General features: G+C 39.7%; 3 protein-coding genes across 5 annotated transcripts in view; 1 reads left to right on the top strand and 2 right to left on the bottom strand.

Annotated features, from left to right (window-relative positions):
* Positions 1 to 108: 108 nt before the first annotated feature.
* Positions 109 to 10,835, bottom strand: lrrc8da (leucine rich repeat containing 8 VRAC subunit Da). The gene is made up of 2 exons (XM_088429411.1): positions 10,653 to 10,835; positions 109 to 8,237 (listed from the first exon to the last, which is right to left on the bottom strand). Exon 2 carries the CDS (start codon positions 8,233 to 8,235, stop codon positions 5,713 to 5,715), a length of 2,523 nt encoding a protein of 840 aa, XP_088285537.1. The 5' UTR covers positions 8,236 to 8,237; positions 10,653 to 10,835; the 3' UTR covers positions 109 to 5,712.
* Positions 10,836 to 14,119: 3,284 nt separating this feature from the next.
* Positions 14,120 to 21,653, top strand: gtf2b (general transcription factor IIB). Its single transcript, XM_088429415.1, has 7 exons — positions 14,120 to 14,207; positions 16,143 to 16,255; positions 16,989 to 17,122; positions 17,442 to 17,588; positions 19,245 to 19,374; positions 20,774 to 21,055; positions 21,181 to 21,653. The coding sequence occupies exons 1-7, from the start codon at positions 14,191 to 14,193 to the stop codon at positions 21,312 to 21,314; spliced, it is 957 nt and encodes a 318-aa protein (XP_088285541.1). The 5' UTR covers positions 14,120 to 14,190; the 3' UTR covers positions 21,315 to 21,653.
* An 887-nt stretch (positions 21,654 to 22,540) lies between these two features.
* pkn2a (protein kinase N2a) overlaps positions 22,541 to 25,596 on the bottom strand; it is a 37,158-nt gene continuing 34,102 nt past the window's right edge. For all 3 annotated transcript variants that reach the window (XM_088429410.1, XM_088429408.1, XM_088429409.1), the window contains 6 exons: positions 24,133 to 24,195; positions 23,979 to 24,055; positions 23,764 to 23,906; positions 23,580 to 23,687; positions 23,291 to 23,371; positions 22,541 to 23,143 (listed from right to left, as the gene is read on the bottom strand). In XM_088429410.1, coding sequence (XP_088285536.1) covers positions 22,940 to 23,143; positions 23,291 to 23,371; positions 23,580 to 23,687; positions 23,764 to 23,906; positions 23,979 to 24,055; positions 24,133 to 24,195 — 676 coding nt within the window. In that variant the 3' untranslated portion in view covers positions 22,541 to 22,939. The remainder of the gene's footprint in view (positions 23,144 to 23,290; positions 23,372 to 23,579; positions 23,688 to 23,763; positions 23,907 to 23,978; positions 24,056 to 24,132; positions 24,196 to 25,596) is intronic.

The raw sequence follows: 25,596 nt of genomic DNA, 5'->3' as shown, positions 1-25,596 counted from the left end.
TTCGTCTTGCCACATTATTGGCTTTTTGTGAAACATGTCAAGATGATTGACACCTTTTTTTTTTTTTTGCTTTTGTGGCACCCCGAACTTTATAAATGAGACTCTTGGTGACGAAAAAATATTTTAATTAAATGCGCGCTTAGCGCTACACTTTATACATTTACATGATCTCTCAAGCAATGCAATCATACATCGGCACCTTCTTCACTACAGGGACCTGTTAAATAATTATTTTACAAGCTTGAATTTCACAAACATACCAATTTATATTTCGGTGGCAGTAAACTCTTGGATTCCAGGTAAACATCCACGACAGTAATTGTCATAATACAGATATATTAAAATTGCAACTTCATAATTCACCAAATTTGGTGACACTGAAATTATTTGCATTCCAATCTCTAAAATTCTGAATGACCAGACTTCAAATTCTCCAATAATATATAACGCATGTTTTTAATTGAGTCATAAAAGCTGTGAACCTACAGTACCTGAATGAATACATCAAACTACAGTGTACAAATATACATTCACAGACATTGTCAATGCAGGATAAAGTGGAATACACTTGTACAAGTTTACATTTTTAAGGTATAGGATTAGTAAAGGCATTGCCTCTGAGGAAAAAAAGCATCTGAGAACATTAATGGAGGAAAAAAAAGCATCTGAGAACATTCATGGAATTCTTTATGCAAGTGAACATCACTCACACACAGTGATGTTTTAACGTACAGGTAATATATTTACTAATTTCTCAAACCGCTATTGTATGACATTGAGGAACAAACACAACATATCCATCATGAAAGGAGCAGAAAATATCCAAAGTACGTACTGAGCACAACAAGCAATGGAGAAGCTGTGGGAAAAAAAGGTAGAACTGAGAAAAAAAAAAATCCATTGTTCCTGACTGAAGTACAAATAAAAATCAGACCAATTCAAGGTATTTTAGCCTAACATTCTCCGTTACAAATGGTAAAACTGATGCACACAACAACAAAAACATGTGACAGCTACATATTTTTTGGTTTACAACTAGCAACTAAGACATTCTATTAATGTTACAATAAAAAAAAATGCATTCATTTCCCAGGCCTTGATGTTTGGTGCTGTACTGTACAATGTTTTTAAAACTGGATCCACAAGCCATATTTAGGTGTTTGCAAAATAACTTGTATCATTTAAATTACCATTTCAAATGCTCAACATTTTTGTAAAACCTTTAATGTATTTGGATTTCCTTATCGTGTGGGTGTTTTCTTTTTAAATATATTTCCCATGTAAAGTCCACCATATAAAATTCCTTAGTGTTTGGAATCACCATTGATGAGTCAAGCCTATGCTTTAACTACTCTACACGGAATTAAAATTATATAATGGACTACATAGTGCACTTAGAAAATTTCTTGAATTTTTTTTCACACAACTCAGGTGCGCTGTCACTTATAAAATACAGTACATATAAAAGTATCAGATCAACATCAACTTGTCAAAATTGAACATAAAAATCACAAACATTGATTTGATGAGGGCACTTTACAAACTACACACAAAAAACTCATCAAGATATTTTCATGGCACAACTTAATGAATTTCTGTCCCAAAAATGTATCAATGCGCAAAGTGAAAATTGTACAACCAGTGCAATGCGCCACGGGCTCTGTAGCTTTTCTAGTGAAAAAAACATGTTCAAGATGCTTAGTTGGATCCATTAATACATTCAGCAACCAATAAACAAGATGGCAAAAAAACACTACTTATGCCAACATGACTTCTCAACTCACTAACAACTTTAAGATGGTGAAGAAGCAATACTGCTATTGCTGCCAATGTGATTTGAGGAAGCCGAATCTTGAGAATCTGGGGGATGTTTGTTTTGGAAAGGGAGAACTTACGACAACAGCCAAGAACATTTTATTCAGAAAAATACATCTTTGTTCTTGCACAGGTCGTGACCCTTTTTTCTCAAAAATGCAATTTTTGTTTCTCTAGAAAAAATACAATATTATTGACTTGATTTATTTTCTACAAAAATAGACAACTTCTTTATTCCCATCATTCAGAGATAAAAGTGAATAATGAGACATAGCAGGGGCATGGGAAATGTGTGTGTGTGTGTGTGTGTGTGTGGGGGGGGGGGGGGTCTTTAGCCAATGTCTTCTTTTTAACCTGAAAGCGAAGCCTCTGGCTTAATTTATTTTCTCCTCCACTTCATGAATACAGTCACATGATCTTTTATCTGCCAGCCACATCTGTACAAAAATGAGCAAAACGTTAAATTTTTGGGACGCAAATTAAACTAATAGACTTGTCTTGATTGTATGATCAAAGTTGCAAATCATGTATATTAAGAGGAGGCAGAAAAGGTGCATACTACAAATAAAAAATGTTGGGAGTGGTGTCATTAGGGTTAGATTATTAGTATTAGACTGTGAAAAAAAAAAAAAAAAGGATGATGCGTTATGGGCATGGTATGACCAAGCTTTTAAAACAAATTGTGGTATAATAAATGCGGAATAGATAGCCAGAGCATATCAAAAGCAGCTGAAAAATACAGTGCTAAATGGAATTTACGAATAAAAGAGTAGATTACAAAACATGATGTGAACCTGGTCACTTACTCCCTCAAAGATTGAGTAAATTCATGAATCAGAGGAGTGGCATAAAACATATATTGGTCTGGCGATGTATAGAGCACTAGATATTAGAATAACTTAAAACAACTCGAGAAAAATACTAATAAATTACAGAATTTGGATAAGTATAGAAATCATTATCAGGAAAAATATAGACACTATGACATAACAACTAGCTGTTTGTGATCCAGAAACCGAAAATCACGAAAGGAAGTTGTGTCGCGGCTCTAGTCTCCATGACCTAACAATTGCATTGCAGTAATTGCAGTGACAAAAAAATAATGATTGCATAGCACATTGAGATACAAGCAGATACCAGGGCCTGAAGCATGAGGTGATGAAACTAAGACCACAATCAATAAATTCACAACCAACAATCAGTGCAATCATTATCTTTGGAATGAGAGCAGCAGCCGTCTTTAGAGACCAAGCTTAACATTTCCCAAATGTCTTGAATGTGGACCTACATGAATTTAGCTTTCATGGTAGCTGTGGAATAAGGCTGGGAAAGCAACAAACCTTAACAAAACATTGACTGGGAACCAAGGCCAAATTAGCAAACGTTTGCAGAAGACAACATAGTTATGAGAGCAGAAGAATGTCATTGCAGCTCAATGTAGACACGTTAATAGAAAAGCAACATGTTGCCATGAAACACGTTAAACTGCAAGCTTTTTGATGATATATGGACAAAAGGCAGATCTGCCGGTTTGATTATGACTTGTAAAAGTAGCTAAATTATTTGCATGACTCAATGGTAGAGTGACAGAAGATTGTGGGTTCAAATGCCGCGTGTCCTTGAGCAAAACACTGACTTGTAATTTGCTTTCAGTGGACCTGGCGGTGCCCCGCTTGACATCAGCCTCTATTGGTCTATGAATGTGTTTTGAACAATGGCGCTATACGCGTGGAAACTGCTATATAAGTCCACTTCATTCACTATAGATAATTTGCATCTTGAAGTCAATCTATTTTCTCTTGTGGATTTGAGTAATGCATTCTTTTCAATACGGTACATCACAACAGAAGTAAAAAGACAAAACAAATACAAACCCACATATTCTTCCAAGCAAAACCATTTGCTTGGGCACATTTGATGTGGAAGATTATGACGTCCAAGGATGACATAGGGTTGTGAAAAAGATACATTGGCTCTATTGAAACACCTAGCCAAAATGGGATAAATTAGAGCTAAATTACTAGTTTGTGTGAGTGAGGTGAAGCATTTGAGTTATGTGTTGACTCCAAGTAGTCATCATGTGGACTCAGAGAAAAGAAGCACTCTTGTCAGCCAAATTGCTACCAATATGACTAGATGACATGTAGCACAATTGGTGAGAAGAAAGCACAAGCTGTGAGTCTACCAACGGCATATCTCAAAGATCTGCCCCGACTTCTTTCATGGGACTTGTCACATCTCAATCTTTTTTGGAACGTGTCACATCTCCATAGGATGGATGCTATAGAATCATAGGTGTCAAACTCCAGTCCTCGAGGGCCGGTATCTTGCATGTTTTTCAGTTTTCTCTCCCCTACGCATCTGATTCAAATGATTAGCTTATAAGCAAGCGCTGCAGGGGCTTGAAAATGATCCTAATTGTTTGAAACAGGGGTGTTTGAGAGAGAAGGCTGGAAAACATGCACAATACCGGCCGAGACTGGAGTTTTGACACCTGTGGTATAGACAGTGGAACAGCACTTTAATACATATGGATTCTCTCATTTCTCAATCTTTTATTTAGCACTTCTAACTTGTAAAAAAACAAAAAACTGAAATCACAAAGCAATATGAGGCCCAAGACAAGCTAAAATCAGCTATTGTGACAAAATCAGTGCGTAAAATTTGTAGATATATACATGTATGTATGGCATATGACAAATCATTTGAAGTGATGACAAGACAATTTGTAATTGTTCATATCACCCACACAGTGCAGTATGCTGGAAAGGAGGAATGGCACTGTAAAGAAAAGTTCAAAAAACACTGATTGAGGTGTGTTCAAGGTTTTTTTTTTGCCTACACTGTGTTTGAATGTAAATGAAAATACATTTGACTGTACTTGTATAGTATAAAAGTTTGAATGTACTTGCAAGTAAGCTCAAATGAGATTGTCAGACTTTTACTCCACATTGTCAGCTCCAAGCCTCCATACTTAAACAAATTAGCGCTATCTAATGGCATTTTTGGTTAAGTGAACGTTAAAGTGAGTGGAGGTCATTTCTGCCTTGTCTAACAGAAATGAACTGCTTTGCTACATACAATCTTGTGCCGTCGATTGGCCACTCAACCATTTGGCTGGGCGTCAACTTGTGATGTTATGACTTTGGTGTTGTGGCCTCGGATCGGGCGGAAAATGTCATTGGTTCACTCAATGTATCGTTACTTCACAAAAACACCTGAGATTGTGCCGCTTTGGGGGTCTTGCCAGTATTTGTTGTGAGCTTCTACTTAGTACTGGTGTGGGGAAGTACTTGCGTGGATTAGCACTTTGTGGCATCAATGTTGTCATTTGTACAATTGTTTGCCTGCTGCAGACCGGCAAGTGTGTTGTTTGAGCTAACTCAGATAAGAGTGTTGCTGTTTTCATGGTGGGGGTTTGATCCCTGCAGTCGGCTTGACAATTTTATCACGAGCATTGTATTCAAGATTATTTCTTACTCAATGCCGTGATTGCACTGCTTAGTCTACGATCGGATTTCATCCATAGAGACGTTATCAATGTAGGCAGCACCATGGTGATAGATCATGACGTAAAAATGATCCAACAAAATGTCACCTTTTCGATTCGTCATTCATTCATGGCAATTATGTGATATTAGTTTACCTACGAGCTCACCGCCGTATTTTAGAGTTTGGTCTTCTGACGGCCACAGGATGGCGCCATAGAGAAAATGACTCACTATGAAGCCCTGAACCGATTGACTGTAAAACTTCAATGCTTCATGAAGCTTCATGTCGCCATCACGAGTGCCAACTTTTTAGACTTTTGCCATTATATAGCGGACGTTCACTGTACATGTGGTGGTTATGTTTACTTGCTATTAGGATATTGAGAAGATACGTTGGACCCAAAAGTTATGAGACACTTGCACTGGCCGTGTCGCTGTCTCGGCTCATGCTCTCCCTGACTTGCCCAGGCAGAGTCATGTAGAGGTGATCCTCCACCAGGAAATTTTTTCTGGGCAGCCGGCGACAGTTGCCCAGCTTTTCGGGTAGCTTTTCCAAACTGTTACCTTTCAGCTCCAGATGCTTGAGCAAAACCAGCTCGCCCACAGCCTCGGACACTTCCCGAAGGTCGTTGTGGCCCAAGCAGAGCACCCGTAGCTTGGTGCACTTGAATAGATTGTTGGGCAATGTCTCCAGCTTGTTGGAGGTGATGTCCAAGTGCAGCAGGTCCTGCAGAAGACCAATGTCCTCCGGGAGCACTTGGATTAAGTTGTGGGCCAAATCCAAGTGTTGTAGCTTAGGTAGCTTGAACAACGCTGGCGGCAGGGACTGCAGTTTATTGTGTGAGAGGTAGAGAGCCTCGAGAGACTTGCCCTGGACGATAGAGAATGGGATCGCCGTGATTTTGTTGTGCCACAACTTGAGACACGTCAGCCTCTTGAGGTGCTGCAGGCTGACAATCTCCTCTATGGTGCGGATGTTGTTGGACTTCAGATCAAGCTCCTGCAGGTTGAGCAAGCTGAAAACGGCGTGAGGAATCTTCTCCAGCTCGCAACTGTGCAATTCCAGATCGATGAGGTTGGTCATTTTTTTCAGAGTATTCAGTCCGAATAGTTTTGTGCCATCGTTGTGCACCATCAATTTTACCAGGTGCTGCGCCACGTCTGTGATGTTGGTGGGCAATTTTTGGAGGTTGCTCTTCAGGCACAATGTCTTTAAATGCCTCAAGTCCCGCATGGATTCCAGACCAAATAGCCTGCTATTTTCTGCGCTCAAATTCCCAACAATGTAAAGTTGTCGCAAATTCCTCAGCAAGAACACCCAGGTCGGGATCTCGGCGACGTCAGTGAAACTGATGTAAAGGCTGTGAAGGTGGTCTCGGAGGAACGCAAAACCGGTCTGCTCCACTTTGGCGGGACACTCGTAGAGGTGCAGTTCCTTCAGATTGGTCATCTGAGAGACGTTAGCAGTGAACCTGACCTCGGGAATCTTCTCTAGCTTGAGTACCTCCAAGTCGGTGAGGTCGAAGACCACGTTTGGAAGCCCAAAGAGATTCTTAAGGTGCAGCTCCTGCTGATCCTGCGCGTTCCGGGTGACACACTTCCTGGCTTTTTTATAGTTCCACTCGTGATTGAGGCTGATCTCTCTCAACTTGTTCTCGCTCACCTCGGACAGGAACACGCCAAAGCGCTTGGAATAGAGTTGGTCGTATTGGTCAACCATGTGTAAGAGGAATGCAAAGTCATTTTTGACATCGGGAATGTCACTGAAGCTGCTTTCTTCCCTGACTTTCTCAAAAGAATACTCTTTCAGAGGTCCTCGAAATACCCAAAAGAGGGAGTACAGACACACCATCCCATACATGATCATTAAAGCTATGTAGCAAATGAGAACCTTGTCTAACATGAAAGCCATGTTATGCGTGCAATAGAACTTTCCATACCCCACTAGCGCTTTGACATCGGTCTGACAGATGTGTATAAAATTAATTTTGACCAAAAAGCTCGCCGTGTAGGATAGCATCGAAATAAAAGTGGCTGTTTTGAAAATGGTCTGCGCTGCGTAAAACCTGTAGATGAAATCGTTGTCCTCCACGTGGGCTCGGAACTTCCGCACTTTCTCAAACAGGGCTTTGGCCTGCTCACCGTCCTTTTTATCCAAGATGGGCATACTGGCCAGAGGGGCTTCGGCAATGGTGTTATCGGCGGAGACCACGCCTTCGAGCATAGGCGAGGTGGAGGTGGAACTTAAACCTTCATCGTTCCCCTCTAAAGATGCATGCTGATGGGCAAAAGAGGTTCCGCTTAACCTCTGCTTGTTCTTCTCGGACTCTTCACAAGCTGTTTCGGACACAGCCTTGGTGGTCCACGGAGACTCGAAACAACGGCACAGAATGGAAACGAAGTGTTCTATTTTTGAGCTCGTCTTGGGAAATTTGAACCAGAAGTTGCTGCTGACCATGAGAATGATTGTGTTAATCAGGATGAGGTATGGGAAGAATTTGGAATACCAGGGCAAGACGAGGTGATAACACATTTGGTTGATAAACACATACTGCTGAAAGTCCAAATTGGTCTTGATTCCTGGTGCTTGGGCCTGATTAATGCATTTCTCTCCATCCTTATCAATGGTTTGATACAGCGCCTGAATTTGTTTGACGGCTCCCTCTGAAATGTCTTTGGTGTCAATCACAGAAGATGCGTTGGCTGCAGTCTGTGTGGAGAAGGGGGCAGTCCTGGTGTACTCCTGCGATTCCTCCATGAAAGGAAGGCAAGATAGCTGGTCCTTGGTAATCTGCATGGTCATGGCAAATAGAGCCAACATGAGCATGACCAGGCTGAGGTAGTCCATGAAGACATCCCACCATGGCTTCAAGATGCGGTACGTCGGATGCACGTCATTCAAGGACGCAAACTCGGCGACAGTGAACATTACTGCACAAAAGTAAGAATCAGTCAATTGTGTGCTCGCACTGTATTAAAACATGCAATCATTTGATATTTTTGATTTAGATTACTCCAGAATTACACATTGCTGCCATTCTCTCCTTTGAGTCAAATTATTGCAGCGCAACATTTTATTCATTTCTTTGGGGAGAACGTATCTTTTCCACAATGTACCATATTCATATGAAAAATACAAAAAAAATATGCACACTCCCTTTAGATCAATTGAGCATTATTTTTGATAACCAAGTATTGTTTAGCCCTAAAATTGCCCACATTTCTTTCAATTTTACCCTCTCAATTGTAAATACTCTCGGATTTATCCGATCCTTGACTCTTTCAGCGCACAGCGTTATCTGAAAAGGCATTTATAAGGCTATTATAAATGATAAAACAAAAATATTCGATCACAACCCTTACACGGCACAAGTGTTCCAAGTACACACAATTAATCCATTTCCCCCCGGACACCCAGCCACTGTATGATAGTTGAGAATTGTACTTGTATTTTGTTAAGTCAGCTAGCATCCTAAAATGAATTTTTGGCAACCTCAGATGTTTCTCTTCATTTAAATTACACATATATAACACAAAGCTCATTTATATGTGCAGTGTGAATATTTGCCTTTGAAAATGGATGTTAAATGGTACAAGCCTACTTAAAACTGCCGTGCGAAATACAGTTACTTTTTACTTTATGGTCCACCTAGAATAACTCTCCCTGCTCTTCTTTCTCTCCTTTTTTTATCGAGTCAAAAGCTCGTCATCAAGTTAAACTTGTCTGAGGTGCTGACCAAAAAGGTGCTAAAACTCTGCGGAAGTTTGAAGCCACATTTATACGGAATGAATGTGTGTAACCTTTCACATTCCCGTCCATCTCAGTTTTAATTCTGTTAACGTTTAATAGCGTTGCCTCAACTTGAGTTTAATTTGTTCCAACAAAGCTTGCAATTCAATTTACTTCTAGGTCTAACCCAGAATAATCTGTTTCTGTCTCCGAACCCTATTTTTTCATTTTGTGCTTTAAATAAAAGAACATTGTACTATTTTGTATTAAAAAATAAAAGTGAATGTAATGACAAAGATAATTTTGCCAGTGTGATGATAGTTAAATATCTATTTCAACTACAGCTAACTTACTAGCCATTTTTGACTGGCAGTATTTAAAAGGGCAAGCCAGTTTAAATAATTTTTTAAACAGTCGTATGTTCTATGTGCCTCCAACTAGACAGGCAATCTGATTTGTGGAAAATAAATTAGTCACAATCCAGCCATTTTCATCCATTGCAGGAGGTGGCATTTTGTCACTTGCTGTTGACTGAAATCGACACCACTTACTCAGGCCTCACTTGTGTTTGGTCAATACCTGAGGCCATACAATTGTAATATCATTGTCAGTTGACAGCAAGTGGCTGCTCTCTGAGATGCATAATAACAAGGGGATTTTTCTGCTAGATTTCTATTCGACCAATTGAAATAAAGCTTTTTGTTTATCAAAATGACAACATTTGCAGTTTGAAAATTGCGTTCTAATACATGTCCATTTTTATTTGATTAATTTGTCCAATGTACAGACGTTCAAAAAGTACCCCTGTCTAAAAGGTGTAGTTGTTTAATTTTATGGATTAAAAATCTATGTATGTAAAGATAACAAATGTGTTAATGGGTTCAAAGATAATAAAATGTGTACACTTGATTGAAAAAGTGTCATACCCCCATTGGTTAGTTCGTGGTAACGATGGGTGTAACGATGTAGGCGATGCAAACGGTGACGTCACGCAACACAATAATAAATGACGGACCCGCGTAATTCTTTGTTTAACCCATTTTGGACGTCGAGATCCGGACAGAACGTTTGTCTATCGTCACAGAATGAGCTCAATATGTGTTTTAACACGCCCTTTCTTGTGTCTTTTTTCTTTATTCGATGAAGTGGAAAACGGCATATTTATATCCAGCATAATTTCCTTTCTTTTGGTTTCCAGACTATGTGGCGTCATTTTTAGCAGCAAATGATTTTGAGAAACTATTTTTATCCAGGCACCGCACAATAACTGAATATACCTTTCAAAAAAAATCGACGTAGGAGTGCAAAAGACCATTCATTGATGACAACGCCATGTAACAGCCGCCTTGTCACAAAAGTACATCCATGAGTTTGTTTATATTTAAGGGAAAAAATAGTGGGGAGACGGAACGGGCTCCCACCCACCACCCATGCAATCAGGGCTGACTTTGTCACCTTTTCAGGATGAACTGCCTGACTTTTTCCCCTCCCGCCTCAACCTTAAACGCAAATCGTCAGGCCATTTGTTCATCTTGTAACATTGATTTTTTTCAGAATAATCAATTCTTACAAACTAAATAGGAGCAATGATTACAAATGTCGAATACGTCACTTACTGCCGGTGCGGCGTTAAAGGACCTCGGTTATTTCTTGCTCAACCCGCGTTCCACATTTCGACAATTCCGTATTTCACACGACATTTGCAGGTAAGAGTGGTGGCTACATCCATCAATGGGTCATTCCCTGTTGAGAGTCCAGCAGAAACCTGTTGGCCCCGGACAATGTGCGCCGACAAAAAAGTAGAGAGGAGATTGGAGCAGGTAAAAAAAAAGACAAGAGGGGTTGATCCAACATGGAGCCGCTGTTTTGCGTTACTCGCCTGTGATTGGACAATGAAAGGAACGCTACTTCCTGAAAACACCGCCTGCCTGCTAACTTAATCCCATGTGGTATTCAAGTGAAAACAAGGAGAAAAAAAAGTCTCATAAACAGTTGTTAATATTGTAGTTCTTTTACGAGTGGTCTTCTCTGTGTAGGACCAAGCGTTCACCCATCATTTATTCAAAATTTAAATGTTAAATCAATGATTATCATAGTGTGGTACAAAAGCCATTACTGGAAACAATCACAGATTTGAATGTTCCGATTCTGTATCACGTTTTACTGGCTCAGACATTAATACAATTCATAATGCAGTATTTATCTTTAATGTACAGTTGTATTTATTCTTTTTCAATCTTCGTCCTTTTTGTCTTTTTTATTTCCTTAATTTGTAGGTGGAATGCATTTTAATCGAATTATCATTTAATTATATTTTAATTATAATGTGGTAAAACAGCGGTAGAAGATGGATTGATGGATAATGTGGTAATGCCCAAACTGTGCAGAATGTTACAGTATCTTGTTTTTTGCGTTTTTTATTAACATTTTTCCTGCTACACTCATAGAAAACGAAGATTACAAAACAAATATTCTGCACTCTGTAGAATCTTGGTCAATTAGGGATCCATGTTTTAAAGCAAACATGATGAAGAAGCATTTAGCTGTTATGCTACTGCCTACTACCCGAAGAATGCTGGGATAGACATTCGTAAACCTGCGACCCTTGTGAGGATAAGCGGCTAGAGAGAATGGATGGATGGAACAAGTTGCCAAAGTAAGTGAAGTCAGCCCCAAGTAGGATTTAAATGCTTTTAAATCTAGGTTCAAAACTTTTTTTGTTCTTTTTTCAATAAAATGTTAAGGTATCATACTTTTGGTAATGCAAAGTATATTAAAATCTAATAATACCATTCTGAATGCTTTTCATGTAAACCTCGTGCCTTGCCTTGCTTGAAAAGTATACAAGGTATACAATTTTAGATGATTTTCATACAAAACCTCAGTTTTAGAAGAAGCACTATACAGCTATAATACTCAGCTGTCTGTATGGCTCAATGCAAACACGTCATTTCCAGATGATGCACTCGAATGAAAAGTGTCCCCTCAGTTGCTACGACTATACAGGTTCCAACCGGTCTTGAGCTGCTGGCTGCTGTTTGCCAGCGCTCTCTTCTCACGATACTTGTGTACAGTACTCTGACAGGATGGTGGGGGTTAAAAGAAGGAAAAGAAAGCAAGCGTTGGAGTGTGTTATGCCTTCAGTCTGTTTTACAAGATTAAATACGGAATTCAAGCATGATGACAAATGCAGATTTTTTTTCTCTCTCTCTATAAACACTCCAATGACTTTAGTGTGCTTGACAGACTTAAGCACAGCCAAAGCATTGAGGGGGCCTGGTTTGGGGGTCTCATCATTGCATTCCTGCTATTTGCAAATTATGTGGTGCTGTTGTCTTCTTCAGGCCGTGACCGCCAATTCTCACTGTAGCAGTTCACAACCCTGTACCGGTCTGTAGTGGTAAAGAAAGAGCTGAGCCGAAAAGCCTAGCTCTCCATTTACTGGTCGTTCCTGCCCTCCCCTATGGTGGATAGGTGGATAGCTGTGGATTGTGACCGAAGGAACGAGATCCCGGATACAAGCGGACGAAATGACGTTTCCTCTGCAGGGTGTCCGGCCACTTCATCCTTATTAATCTTTATTAATCTGTGCTACTTCCACCACCACAGTCACTTCTTCTGCTCTTCGTTCACTCTTATTTTTCTCATTCATCAATTCTTCAAAGTACTCTTTCTATCTCCCCTTCACACCACACCAATGGCGTCAGTCAGGACGTTTCCATCTGTATCCTTGATCACCCTGACCAAATGCATGTCCTTCCCATTTCAGTACTTACTATCCAACCTAGCATACAAGTCATTGTAAGCGCTTTGTCTGGCCTTTGCAACCACTACTTTCACCTTGCGTTGCAATAAGATAATGTTCTATCATTTTTAAAATGTGCATAACTTCATGTACAAACATGACACCAATTACTCCTTCCTTCTTGCTTTGGGTCAACTAAAATCTCCATTATCATGTAGCATCAAATATTTTGTTGTTTTTACTAAAATATGCTTTATTACAGAAAAAAAAATACTTGTTACCTCTATTTTATTGATGTATTGTTGAACACAAGGCAGGTTTTTCCAAAGAATATAATTCAGACATGGCAAAATTGAGCTTTAAAACCAAATGATCCTTTGTGAATTTGAGTTGCATGGGCAAAGAAAGGCCTTCTATAACACAAAGGATGAGCCTACCCTGTCACAGGTTGATACCTTCAAGACAGTCAAGAGCCTGCAGTCTTACATTACTTCATACATTTGCCCATGCTTATCAGTAAATAGTTTATCACAAAAATTTACGGTTTTACTAGAAAATATTTCCATGCTCTTCCATTCAAGTGCATTGGTACAGAAGGTTAAATTTGAAATACTGTTTTCAAATCTACATGGAATAAATTTGGCCAAGGTAGCCAAATCTCATAATTTGGAGAAGCAAAATATCCTCCAAACAATTTTATTATTAAAGAAATTGTTTTATATTATGGACTACAAGAATGATTTGAAGCATGTTCCTTGTTCGCTGGTAGATTAAAAATCACCACTTTCTAAAATTCACACACAAACACACAAGTGATGTGTGTTATTAGCTGCTTTAATTGAGTTTACTGTGTTACTGAGTTCGCAGCATTTGCGAAGCGAGAACACAGTTTTATATGATACAAGCCTGAGATAAATGTTTCCGGTTTTATACGTTGTGCCCATCTATCAAAATGCTTATACTGTAGTATATAACAAACAGTAAAAAAAAAGTGTTTATTTTTTTTTAGTTAAATTCTTTTGAGAGTCATTGTTACTTTTGTGTTTCATTTTTATATTTGCCTGTGTGTTGGCGCAACTGTAAATTACGTTGTGGCGTTGTCTACTTTTTGTATTTGTATTTATTAAAATGTAAGCAAAAGTAAAATTTACGTAAAGAAAATGTTTTGAATAAATATTTTACACATGTACGCAATTTATCAATGGTCCATTAAAATGTAAGTGAGTTAAATGTGAGTATGTATACTCATTTCAAAATCGTTTGTAAACAATATAAATTAACACTCACATGAAGTCATTTGGGCTCTTTTGGCTTGCCGTACTAAAAAAGCCACGTGATCAAAAATCTATAAATACGAGTAAGTCTTTTCCGACCGGTTTGTTTCTTTGACAGAGACTTGTGCTTTTCGTATGGCGTCGTCAAGCCGGTGAGTGAGGCGCTCGTTATTCGTCACAAATACCTCAAAGATGTCATTTTTGGTTTGTGGGTTTGTGACACACGGACGAATTAAAGCCATCGTAGACAAAGAGACAATACAACAGCTCCGTTAATCACCCTGCGGTTCGCTATCTCATCCCGTTGCGTAGGTAGCATATTGTTGGTTAGCACGGCGTGCTAACGCACCGCTCATAATGTTCACACGCTGTTTGTTCTTGGCGTTTAGTATGTATATAAAACAGATGATCAAGTACACGTTGTGACGTTGTGTTATATTTTTTAAACCATTTCAACCTTCATAACGCCAGCTTGTTAGCTTTGAGGCTAACGCAGCGGCTGCCTTGTCTCTGACAAGACTTTGCGCAGCGTCATCACGTTGGAACGTTTTTGTGTTGTATTTAATGCAGGGGTGTTAAACTATTTGTGTGTGTGTATGTTGCGCCTACATTGTAGTTTTATAGGTATGTAACGTTCACCTAAAGTCACGGTTTCGATACGTGCCAGGTTCGGTACAGAAAACTTAACCGATAACGCGTTTTCTAAAAAAATGTATCCTTGTGTATGTATCCTTTCAATGTTATTTCAGAATGAATGGGAAATTATCTTTAGCGAGTCAAAAATGCATCTAAATTCAGAAATAGGTAACTTTTTATTTTTAGCAAGTCAAAAGTGCATTTAATTGTATTAAGTTGACAAAAGCGTACAAAACTATCCAAAACAAATTCATCGGATCGTGTGCATTGGATCATATTTACTAACTGTAAAATTGTAATAGCTTAACTGCTTTCGCTTTAGGAATATGGTACAGAAACACTTGCGGCTTGGTATTTACAGTCTCTAAATTTTACAGGACAGCACGAAAGAGATCAGTTGGGTCAATTTTAAGAAATTGAGAAATAGTTTTGCCTCATTTTCAGCAGGTAATAGGTTCCATGATCCTCCACAAAATAGAGGTGTTTTTTGTGTAATTATCAAACCAGTGCAACCTCAACCCCCGCAATATGTTTTCCACCTTTCGCAACAATTACACTTAAATGCAACTTTTACAATGTGAAATGAAGAACAAATACCGCTGGAGTTGATCCCTGTTGAGGAAAGCGAAAGCCAGCCGTCTCCAACACTTAAAACGAAGATGATGAACAGTAGTCATGGCAACCAGCCCTGCACCTTCACAACAGGGAACCACAGCGCCAAAGGGGGCATTAACTCACCAGAATTGTACCTTGGGCTACATTGTGACACAGGATGCCAGTTAAGATAAGACATTTTAAACAAAAATGTTTTTAACATGGTTAATATGTTGACATTGGCCTTCATGTGGTGGTGGTGGCAGTGTGTGCTCCACTCAAAATAATTATGTAATGCAGCCAATAATTAGCTACTTGTGCTTCAACAAGAAAAATCGCTGTTTGGCGAGTATTTGCAACCTTGAGTAAACTCTGATAGGCGTGAAAACGAATTTCATTGCCTTCGCTAACAGTTGATCATGTTCAGTGGGATAGGGGCTTAAGCCGTGTATAACTAGCATCTATCAGAAATAAATGACTATCACCACTTATTTTCTATAACATGTCTTTTATATAATAGATTTATATTTCCAACTTTTGCTACCACAGCATTGATGGCCATAGTAGAGCATTTGTGTTGCAATAAACATCGAAGCCACTTTCCAGTCCCTCTATTATTGGCTGTTTCCCCCAAAAAACAATGAACAGCCAACCAACCAAAAAGTAAAATTCCAACAGTTTTTAATGTTCTTCAACATTTTTTTTCCGTTGTCATTTTCTTATTGTTTCTTTGAATATCCTTGGACAGAAAATCTCTTAAAACCATAATTTTGAGCCTGTTTATTTTTGACATAATTTAGTGGACAAACTTTGGAAGATACAACATACCTCATTTATTCAAAAATGTGCTTTCACAGTGGAGATGGATCAACCCTTCCAAGAGTTCAGTGTCCCAACCACCCCGAAGCCATGTTGGTGGAGGACTATCGAGCAGGGGATATGATTTGCCCTGAGTGCGGCCTTGTTGTAGGTAATGTCAAAAACTAAACTCATGCAATAACAATCAAAATAACTGCAAATACTTGTATGAAAAATACTTCTTGTCTATATGAAACAATTAACATGCTTTTATGTTAGTTTTGCAGTAAAATTGCTCACTGCTTCTTTGGTGCAAATGATGATGCGATTAGAGATGATTTATTACTAAGGATTCTTTTAAAGGGACAGTGTGTAAGATTTTGACTGTTATTCATTAAAAAGGAATAAATGAAATGATTGTAAATTTCAATGAAAAACAGTCTTGATCTTACACGCTATCTCTTTAAAGCATTGATTTCCTAACTGGAAATGAGAAAAATCTCAGGGTACGTCGCAAAAAAATGTACCTATTTTATTAACTCAGTGAAATCTGTTTCTTCTTAGTTTTACACAGGAGAGAAATTTGTTCCTTTTTAGTTATGAACAACGTTGCTTTTGGTAGTAATGTTCTGTTTACCTTACACACCATCATTGAAAGGGATCACAATAAATTGCATTATTATTGGTACAGCTCGTTTGTGAGGCCTGTAATGCAGTTTGTGATGCAGCCTTAATGTTAAAGCGCTCATAATTAGCCTCCTGAGCACAGAGGTTAAACCAGGAGGGAGATGATGCATGCCAGTTAGAACTGATGCAAGCGCCAATGTGTGCGTCATCCAACAAGATTGCGCTTCAATTTTTTTTTTTCTAGTTCTAAAGTGTAAAGTTTTCTTGGTTTTTCGCAGGCGATCGCGTGATTGACGTAGGCTCCGAGTGGAGGACGTTTTCCAATGAGAAAGCTCTCAAGGATCCGTCCAGAGTGGGAGATGCCCAGAACCCGCTGCTGAACGGCGGAGACCTCACTACCATGATCAGCAAGGTCAAATGCGTAGTAAAAACCTCCTTAGAATTTACACCCAATCTATATTTATTGCATGCCAACTTATTTCCCTAAATAGTACGAATTTGTTAAAACGTTTCTACTTGTTCTCCACAAATGGCATCATTCTACTTGCATATTTACATATGTGGAGTCGTTATGCATAACTTAATGTTAGGACAAGCTGGGGATCCTTCAAAAAAAAAACATACCCAAACCAAAAAGGTTTAAGATCCCTTCCACTACAATTCTTATGCGGTGTAGTCAGTGATACTCACTACGGTGATATTGAACTAAAAGGGTCTTCTTTCCACCACAGGGAACAGGTGCGGCTAGTTTTGATGAATTTGGGAACTCCAAGTACCAGAACCGGCGCACCATGAGCAGCTCTGATCGAGCCATGCTCAATGCCTTCAAAGAGATCACCACCATGGCAGATCGCATCAACCTGCCAAGGAACATCATAGTAAGTGTACCACCACAGGGATTTAGGGATTAATACTATTGTGGTACAACCTTCAGCGCTAGATCTACGATTATATTTAAAAGATAGTGTTGGTCATTAAGAGCACATTTATTTGCAAGTTTTTGACATTTATAATCATTGAATTTATCCATTTTTAACAAAATCCGTCTAAATCTTACACAGTGTCCCTTTAATGCTAATACATACCACTAAAAGCTTGGCCTTATGAACCAGCATTGGCGTTGTTGTAATTGTAGTCTTGTTAACAAATTATATTCAACCACAAAGGCTTGCGACATTTAGTCCAGATCGCAAAGGTAGTATTGGTAGATCGCATGACATTAAAAAAAATAGATGCCATCACATCATCCATCTCGTCATTTGATTGATGTACAAGGGTAGCCACTTAGATGACATCTGAATTTTTCTGACACTTAGGCCACTGCGCATTCGCAAACAATGGCACGAAGTGTAGTAAAACTAACAAGCTAGTCAGCGAGTTAACTCCAGTTTTTAGCCCCCGTTTTTTTCTCTGAAACCTAAGAAAGTGTATAAAAACAAGTGGGGGAACTGGACCAAGTAAGAAGACAAAAACATATGGGAGGAGGACTTTTTTTTTTTTTTTTTCCCCCGATGACATTTTCGAAGCGCGTTTGCCTGATCTGCCAGTCTACCATCGCAATACCGAAGAAGGGAAATGTGGAGCGGCATTTTCGGCCTGTTCATGGAAAATACGACACCGCCAAACTCCGGTAACGACAAAAAATGTACATATTTAATTGTGTTGTGTTGTGCAATATTGGATCATGCGGTTATGCATGTACTTCAACATACATTGTAGCTATAAAGAATCCTCAATATATTTATAAATAAATATATGTTTTGCATTTTTGCAGTGGGTAGATCATTTTGACTTAGTCATTTTATAAATAGCTCGCATGCTGAAAAAGTGTGAGCACCCCTGAGATAGTGTAAAGAAGATTTTATTAACACATATTATTATTTTATTATTTTAAATGTGTCAAGTGAAATAACTTTCCGTGTGTTCTAACCAACGTACACTGCTCTATACCTTGCTACTCTTAATTGAATCAGCTGGAGAAATGACAACTTTTACACGATCCTATTGGTTTTAGTAATACTCCTGTGTGTGAACAAGGATGGACTCAGATGTTGGTTCAGTCTGCTCGCAATAACATTTTATTTGATTGAAAATAATGTCGAAACAACCTCAGCTAACACGAGCTGCTGTTAGCTGCAACAGCACTTACTGCTAACAGCCCACTGATGTCCGCCCTCTTGCTTACGGTAATTATTGTAAGTAAGAATACCCGCTGATATAAAAATGGACACGTGTGTCAAAACTCTGCTTTTGTGGCTGACAGAGATCAGTCTTCTTTGGATGGCGATATTTTTTATTTGACCGTTTATGGGACGCACCCATACTTTTGGCCCCCATTTTTTTTGGAAAAAAAGTGCGTCTTATATTTTGGGGACTTACGGTAATGATTCCATTGCGCAATTTCTTAGCAATCTTTTTGTATTCTATTTTCAAATGAAATGATACATTATTTGTTCAAGGTCTCCCATTACCAGTCGGTGGGCCGTTGTATGGATGGTGCTCCTCATCACTGTGTCCCTGTGCTTGCTTCACAGGACAGAACCAACAACCTGTTCAAGCAAGTTTATGAACAGAAGAGTCTAAAGGGCCGAGCGAATGACGCCATTGCTTCCGCCTGCCTCTACATCGCGTGCAGACAAGAAGGTGTCCCCAGAACCTTTAAAGGTCAGATCACAAGCAGCCCTGTGCGCCACCTGCTGCTACTTGAGGATCCGGTGTAGGACCACTGACTGCGATTCTAGGGTTTCATTTCCAAGCGGTACCATACCATTCTTGTTCAGAACTCCATATGAGAAGAAATCCTCCGATGATACACACTGATACTACGACCAGCCTGACATGTTGGTTCTTATTGTCAGCTGGGTGGAGACAAGCGACTGAAAATTATGCTCCTTATTAATTTTAGTACCATAGCTTCTGAAGAACGCTGGGCTATTGTTGTGAAAATGAAAAAGTATTCACGTTGAAAAAAAAATCACCCAACAAGTGTTTTTAACAGCCTTTTTCTGTCTCAACTTTCTCCCATTATTTTCCTAATTACTGGTGTCACACTTATTGCCGCAGTTTAATTTTCTAAGTCAAAAGTACAGTGATCCCACACTACTTGGCGCCTCCCCTATCGCGCCCTTAGTGCGTCATGAAAAGAAAAAAAGCTATACTGCTGAGAGACGCGCTTTGAAGGTTCCCTGCATGCCAGACAGACGAGTAAACTGTAAATGAAGATGCCGCGGGCACTCTTTGGACATTGAACTACTGCAGTACACATATTTACTTCAAACCTAAAGTATTAAACCTTATACAGTATCCGTACTGTTATTCCTTCTCGTTTCCATGTTTTGGCTATACGTAAGCGGGATCACGGTTGCCCTACGAGTAGGCGCTTGGACGGCTAACTAGAGTGAAGCAAGGAGCTGGCCAAACAGGATTAAAAATTCCAATGTAATACGGAAGGTAAATGGATGCCAAAGCTTTCTTTCCTCCTCGCTGGTCTAATCCAGCCGCCTGTGTGTGCCAGAGAACTTCCTCGGCAATGACCAAAAAAATAAAATAAAATAAATACTGTTCTCACCCGACTGGCCAGTCAATCTGTCTGTCAGCTCAAGTGGCACTTCTGCAAGGTACGGGCACTCCTACAAGACACGTGACCAATGATGGAGGAAGTTGGAACCCACTCCCGCTCAGTAGTTGAAATCCACTCCTCTTTGGTGAACGGGTCTTGTAATAGTGCCCCTTGGGCTGATTGACATATTGACTGGCCAGTCAGGTGAGAACAGTACTACTTGTTTTTTTCTGGTCATTTTCAGATGTGCAGTATAATATTTGTCTCAAATATGTAAATTATAAATACTATTCACATTTAAAACATTCAGGTACCCACATACACATCCATGAAAATTCTGTCGGGGGGCGACGACGCTACTCGGTGGTATTTCACTTATCGCGGGGGGGAGGGTTTCGGTCTCCATTAACTGCGAAAAAGGAGAGATGACTATATTCCCGGGAAGTGACGTATTTGACATGAATACGCAGAGGCGGGTAACGTGGCGTCCGTGTCGATCCACAGAGATCTGCGCCGTGTCCCGCATCTCCAAGAAGGAGATCGGTCGCTGCTTCAAGCTGATCCTGAAAGCTCTGGAAACCAGCGTGGACCTCATCACCACGGGAGACTTCATGTCCCGCTTCTGCTCCAACCTGGGCCTTCCCAAGCAGGTGCAAATGGCCGCCACTTACATCGCCATGAAGGCCGTGGAGCTGGACCTGGTGCCCGGCAGGAGCCCCATCTCCGTGGCCGCCGCCGCCATCTACATGGCCTCGCAGGCCTCCGCCGAGAAAAAGACGCAGAAAGGTGACCCTTCAGCAGTGACGTCATACCGGCCATTTTCGCGCACAGATGGGATATTTGTACTTTTGTGCTGATATTTTTCCAATTTGAAATGAAACCGCGACCCCCGTGTTTGTATGCTACCGTAGAAATCGGAGACATCGCCGGCGTGGCAGACGTGACCATCCGACAGTCGTACCGGCTCATCTACCCTCGCGCCGCAGAACTTTTCCCTCCGGACTTCAAATTCGACACGCCTGTCGACAAGCTGCCCCAACTGTGAAAAGATCTCGTTGACCTCCTTGTTCAGCAGCACTACGTTGTCTGCTACTTCCACCATTGTTCTTTTTTGTCTTTGTTTTTTTTTTTTTTTCTTGTCCCTAAGATTTCAGGCCTTTGTCGAGGCACCCTCACAGCAGAAAGATGGACAAACATTCCGGCGATGACGAGAGAAGAACTCTATCTACCAGACGGACACACTTAAAGTGGGGAAAATGCTTGCGATTTTAGGCTGCTTTCATACTGTATACATACATTTTGTAGGAAATTGATCTGCTTATATTTTGTTAGTTTGTTTGAAGTCTAATATAAAAATATGAATAAATTTTCATTGGAATTGAGACTTCCCGTTTGTGACGCCGCCTGAATGTTAAAGCGCTCATAATTAGCCTCCTGAGCACAGAGGTTAAACCAGGAGGGGGATGATGCATGGCGGTTGGAACTGACGCAAGCGCCAATGTGTGCGTCATCCAACGAGATTGCACTTCAATTGTTTTTTTCTAAGTGTCGGATTTTCTTGGTTCTTCTCAGGCGATCGCGTGATTGACCGTAGGCTCCGAGTGGGGGGCGTTTTCCAATGAAAAAGCCCTCAAGGATCCAAGTAATCATAATCTTATACACCGGACGGAATGCATCTTTGTGGGAAATAGGACAACATGACGGTCGGAACAATTAAATGCAGATTAAGGTAGTGCTATGCTCAGCCTGTGCCGGCACTTTTTTGGGCAGTCACATAACAAAATAGGACTTCATCAATAACAATGCATGGCTCTGATACAATGACAAAAAAAAAAGAAACGTAGGGAGAAATAAAGCAGACAGCCATCTTACGTTGCCGCTCGCTCGCTTGGGACTAACTTGAATTCATTGATTTTTCTGCAGCGTTTTCATGTTAACCACCTACAGCGAAGCCCTTGTGTAGGGTGGCCGACTGGGGCAAACGCGCTGCAAATGAGTATACATACATCTATATCCTGTGTGTGTGTGTTAAATATATATATATATATATATATATATATATATATATATATATATATATATATATAATATATATATATATATATATATATATATATATATATATATATATATATATATATATATATAAATATATATATATAAATATATATATATATATATATATAAAAATATGAATTTAAAATATGAATTTAAAAGAAAGCCTCAACAATAGACAGGACAAAAACAAAAAACCGGGCAAAAAAAAAAAAATAGTAGTCAAGGTGTGTTATTGGGCTTCAGTGGTGCTTTTAGCATTTTGTAAAGTTGACTGAATGCCAGTTTTGAAAGATATAATTATCGAACACAAACACATTGCAATAAAATATCCCACTAATAAACTGTACATATTCAAAAACATAAAGACGATGAATAAGTGTCAGTGAACGATCGGGATTGGCGTCTCTGGCCTCAGAGTTCGTATGAAAAACATTCTCAGTGGTCAGACAGCATGCTCCATCCTCCTCTAGTTTCTCAAACAAGTTTCTTGTCTTGTTTCAAAAAAGAAAAACTTCATATTTCTGTTTTTAAAAAGTGGGATTCCTCAGGGAAGCGTCCTTGATCAGTCCGTCATACTTTTTGTACAGAAAGGTTCTGAGGGCGCTTGCGGCGCTAACACCAGTCGGCGATGTAATCGAAGTCGGAGAACATGTTCTGCTCGTCCGAGCTGAGCGGCCGCGGCTCCCTGGGCGGGGTCAGGATGGGCGCCTCCGAGGTGAATTCGTCATCAAAGTTGCTGACGTCGTTGGCGCCCTGGATCGTCGGCACGAAAGGGGGCTTCACTTTCTTGGACAGGAGCCCGTCCCAATCCATATTCTGTTCATGGGGATGGAGACCGGGACAGGACAGTCAGTGTAATTCACCCAAATTCCATAGGCAGCCATTGTGGGAGGAAGTCATGAGTTTTATTTCATATAAGGAGACGTTAATGGATGCGTTTTAAAAATCTGTGAATCTCCTCACCCTGAAGAATAGGTGTTTCTTAACTTCCTCCGCATCTCGTTCGCCCGCTCCAAGACGACGCTCTGGGCTTCTTCTTAAAAGCTGAAGATAATGAATCATTTGCTAAATGTAAAGGCTGCATTTTGAGAGTTCACATGTTGTATGTTTACGTGTCCTCCTAAGACCCAGTCCATTTGTTCTAATGGAATTTGTTTTTAGCCTCTATCTTCTGGTTTATTCATGCCACTCTTCAAGTTCGCTTTTTAAACCAATTGCAGCCAATTGCAGACTGATTGTTTTAGCAACATACCCTCCTCATGATGGAGATGGCTTCCGTGGAGAGGAATCTTGGGTAGCGGACTTCATCATTGACAATGCTGTCAAACACTTCCTCCTCATCATCGCCGGGAAAGGGCGACTGAAAGCGACAGTGGCGAGATGCCTTTACGATGCCGCCGCGACTAAGTGAACGCAGTGACCAAACACGCACTCACCTCCCCCACCAGCATCTCAAAAATGAGCACGCCCAGCCCCCACCAGTCCACGGCGCGGGTGTACGACGTTTCGGTCAAGACCTCGGGGGCCAAAAACTCCGGAGTACCACAGAAAGTGCTGGTTCTGTCCCTGAAGCCCATTCCTGGCGACAAAAAGGATTTTTGTGATCCAGTTAAAAAAAAACTTGCATTTCAGTATCATTCAGTATCATTACCTTCTTTGCAAAGGCCAAAGTCAGCAATCTTCACATAACCTTCGGTGTCCAGGAGCAGATTATCCAGCTTCAAGTCTCTGTCAAACAAATTCATTCGGGTTTATCTTTTGAACATAGTGCACAGAATGAAATAAATGCCCCAGAAAGGACTCACCTGTACACAATCTTGTGGTCGTGTAAATATTGTAATCCCAACACGACACAGGCTGCATAAAATCTGAAAACCCCAAAAATACTCAGTGAAATTGACCACAATGTGGACAAATCATCAAATTTGTGCTTCGCCTCTTTCATTGTTTGTATACATATAGTTGGGTCTCTGTATTTGACTTTTTTTATTAGTCATTATTTTTAACAAGCTTTGCGTTTGCCGTGTGAATTGTGATTGCACATCCATGGCACCAGGTGGTGCAGTGGCGCTTTTATTGTCAAAGTCTGCGTGGAGTTAAACTTTTTAAATTGCTGCCAACCACATTTTTTCCCCCTAACTCACATTGATGATTAATGTGTTTTAGAAAATAAAAAAAGCACAATATTTAATATCATTTTCTTTAGGTTCAAATGTTTAATGTACCAGATAATTTACATTTATTATTTACTGACGTACTTTTTTCAGAGCATCAAATAGTTCCGTTTTTTTTCTTCTAATTTCAGAAACTTCAGAGCACAAAGTTATTTTTTTTTTCCTATTTCAGACTAATCTGTAACCCAGGGGTGTCCAAACACTTTCCTATGAAGGTCACAAATGTTAAAATGGAAGGAGGCAAGGGCCATCTTTTTTTTCATTTCATCATTTTTTCAGCTTTATTAAACATGCTTGGTAAAATTTAACAAAAAAAATAAAAAAACAAACACAGTATTATCTACTTAATTCAATGAATGAAGCCCATATCCACATTCAGAACCAAAACAAGGGCAACCTGTAGTAAGATGTCAATTTTAAAATGCTACTTTAGGGTCAATAATGTGATAAGTTCATAAATCAAACCATGAAACAAAATGGATGAAACTAGTTTTGCTTCTAAATCGGAATGTTTTTTATTCAACAGTGTTTAAGAGAAATGGTTTTATTTCATTCCCACTGCTGCACTACAATCAGTGTTTGGTATTTTTGCACATTTACAATCACTCTTTGGTATATAAAACAATTAGTACAGTGGGCCCCCATGTTACGAGATAAATGCGTTCCGCGGTTGGGCTCGTAAGGGGGAATTCACCGGAGGAGTAAGAAGATGATTAGTATGGAACCGAAGCTGGAGATAATCAAGAAATACGAAGAAGCCTGGGCGAGGCTAGGCTACCTTCGCTAGGGATTATGGCTAAAAGTAGCTCCGGTCAATGTCACTCAAAGGTAAACAAAATTTCATTTTTTTTTCTTTATATATATTTTTTTATTTATGATGTTATTTAATTGTATACATGTATATTACATATGAGCAGCACTTACTATACTAATTCTGTTTCCAAATTAAATTTTTTTACCTGTGGTTCTATACACATTAGCTAATTATCATAGGTTTCTATTGTTCGCCATATGACGACTTCGCCTTACGATCCCAACCCCGGAACGGATGAATTTCGTATAGTGGGGGTCCACAATATAAGTAAATTTGACATT

This window comes from Hippichthys cyanospilos, chromosome 12 (genome assembly GCF_059441005.1).
Source record: "Hippichthys cyanospilos isolate Australia breed blue-spotted pipefish chromosome 12, RoL_Hcya_1.0, whole genome shotgun sequence".
Taxonomy (NCBI): domain Eukaryota; kingdom Metazoa; phylum Chordata; class Actinopteri; order Syngnathiformes; family Syngnathidae; genus Hippichthys; species Hippichthys cyanospilos.
This window is presented reverse-complemented; position numbering and strand designations above follow the sequence as displayed.

What these genes read in the sequence shown, in the direction of transcription:
- lrrc8da (XM_088429411.1), bottom strand. Translation starts at nt 8,235, where the DNA reads ATGTTCACTGTCGCCGAGTTTGCGTCCTTGAATGACGTGCATCCGACG.
- gtf2b (XM_088429415.1), top strand. An exon ending in TGAGTGCGGCCTTGTTGTAG is followed by an intron (nt 16,256 to 16,988) that starts GTAATGTCAAAA and finishes GGTTTTTCGCAG; the next exon opens with GCGATCGCGTGATTGACGTA. An exon ending in TGTCCCCAGAACCTTTAAAG is followed by an intron (nt 19,375 to 20,773) that starts GTCAGATCACAA and finishes GTCGATCCACAG; the next exon opens with AGATCTGCGCCGTGTCCCGC.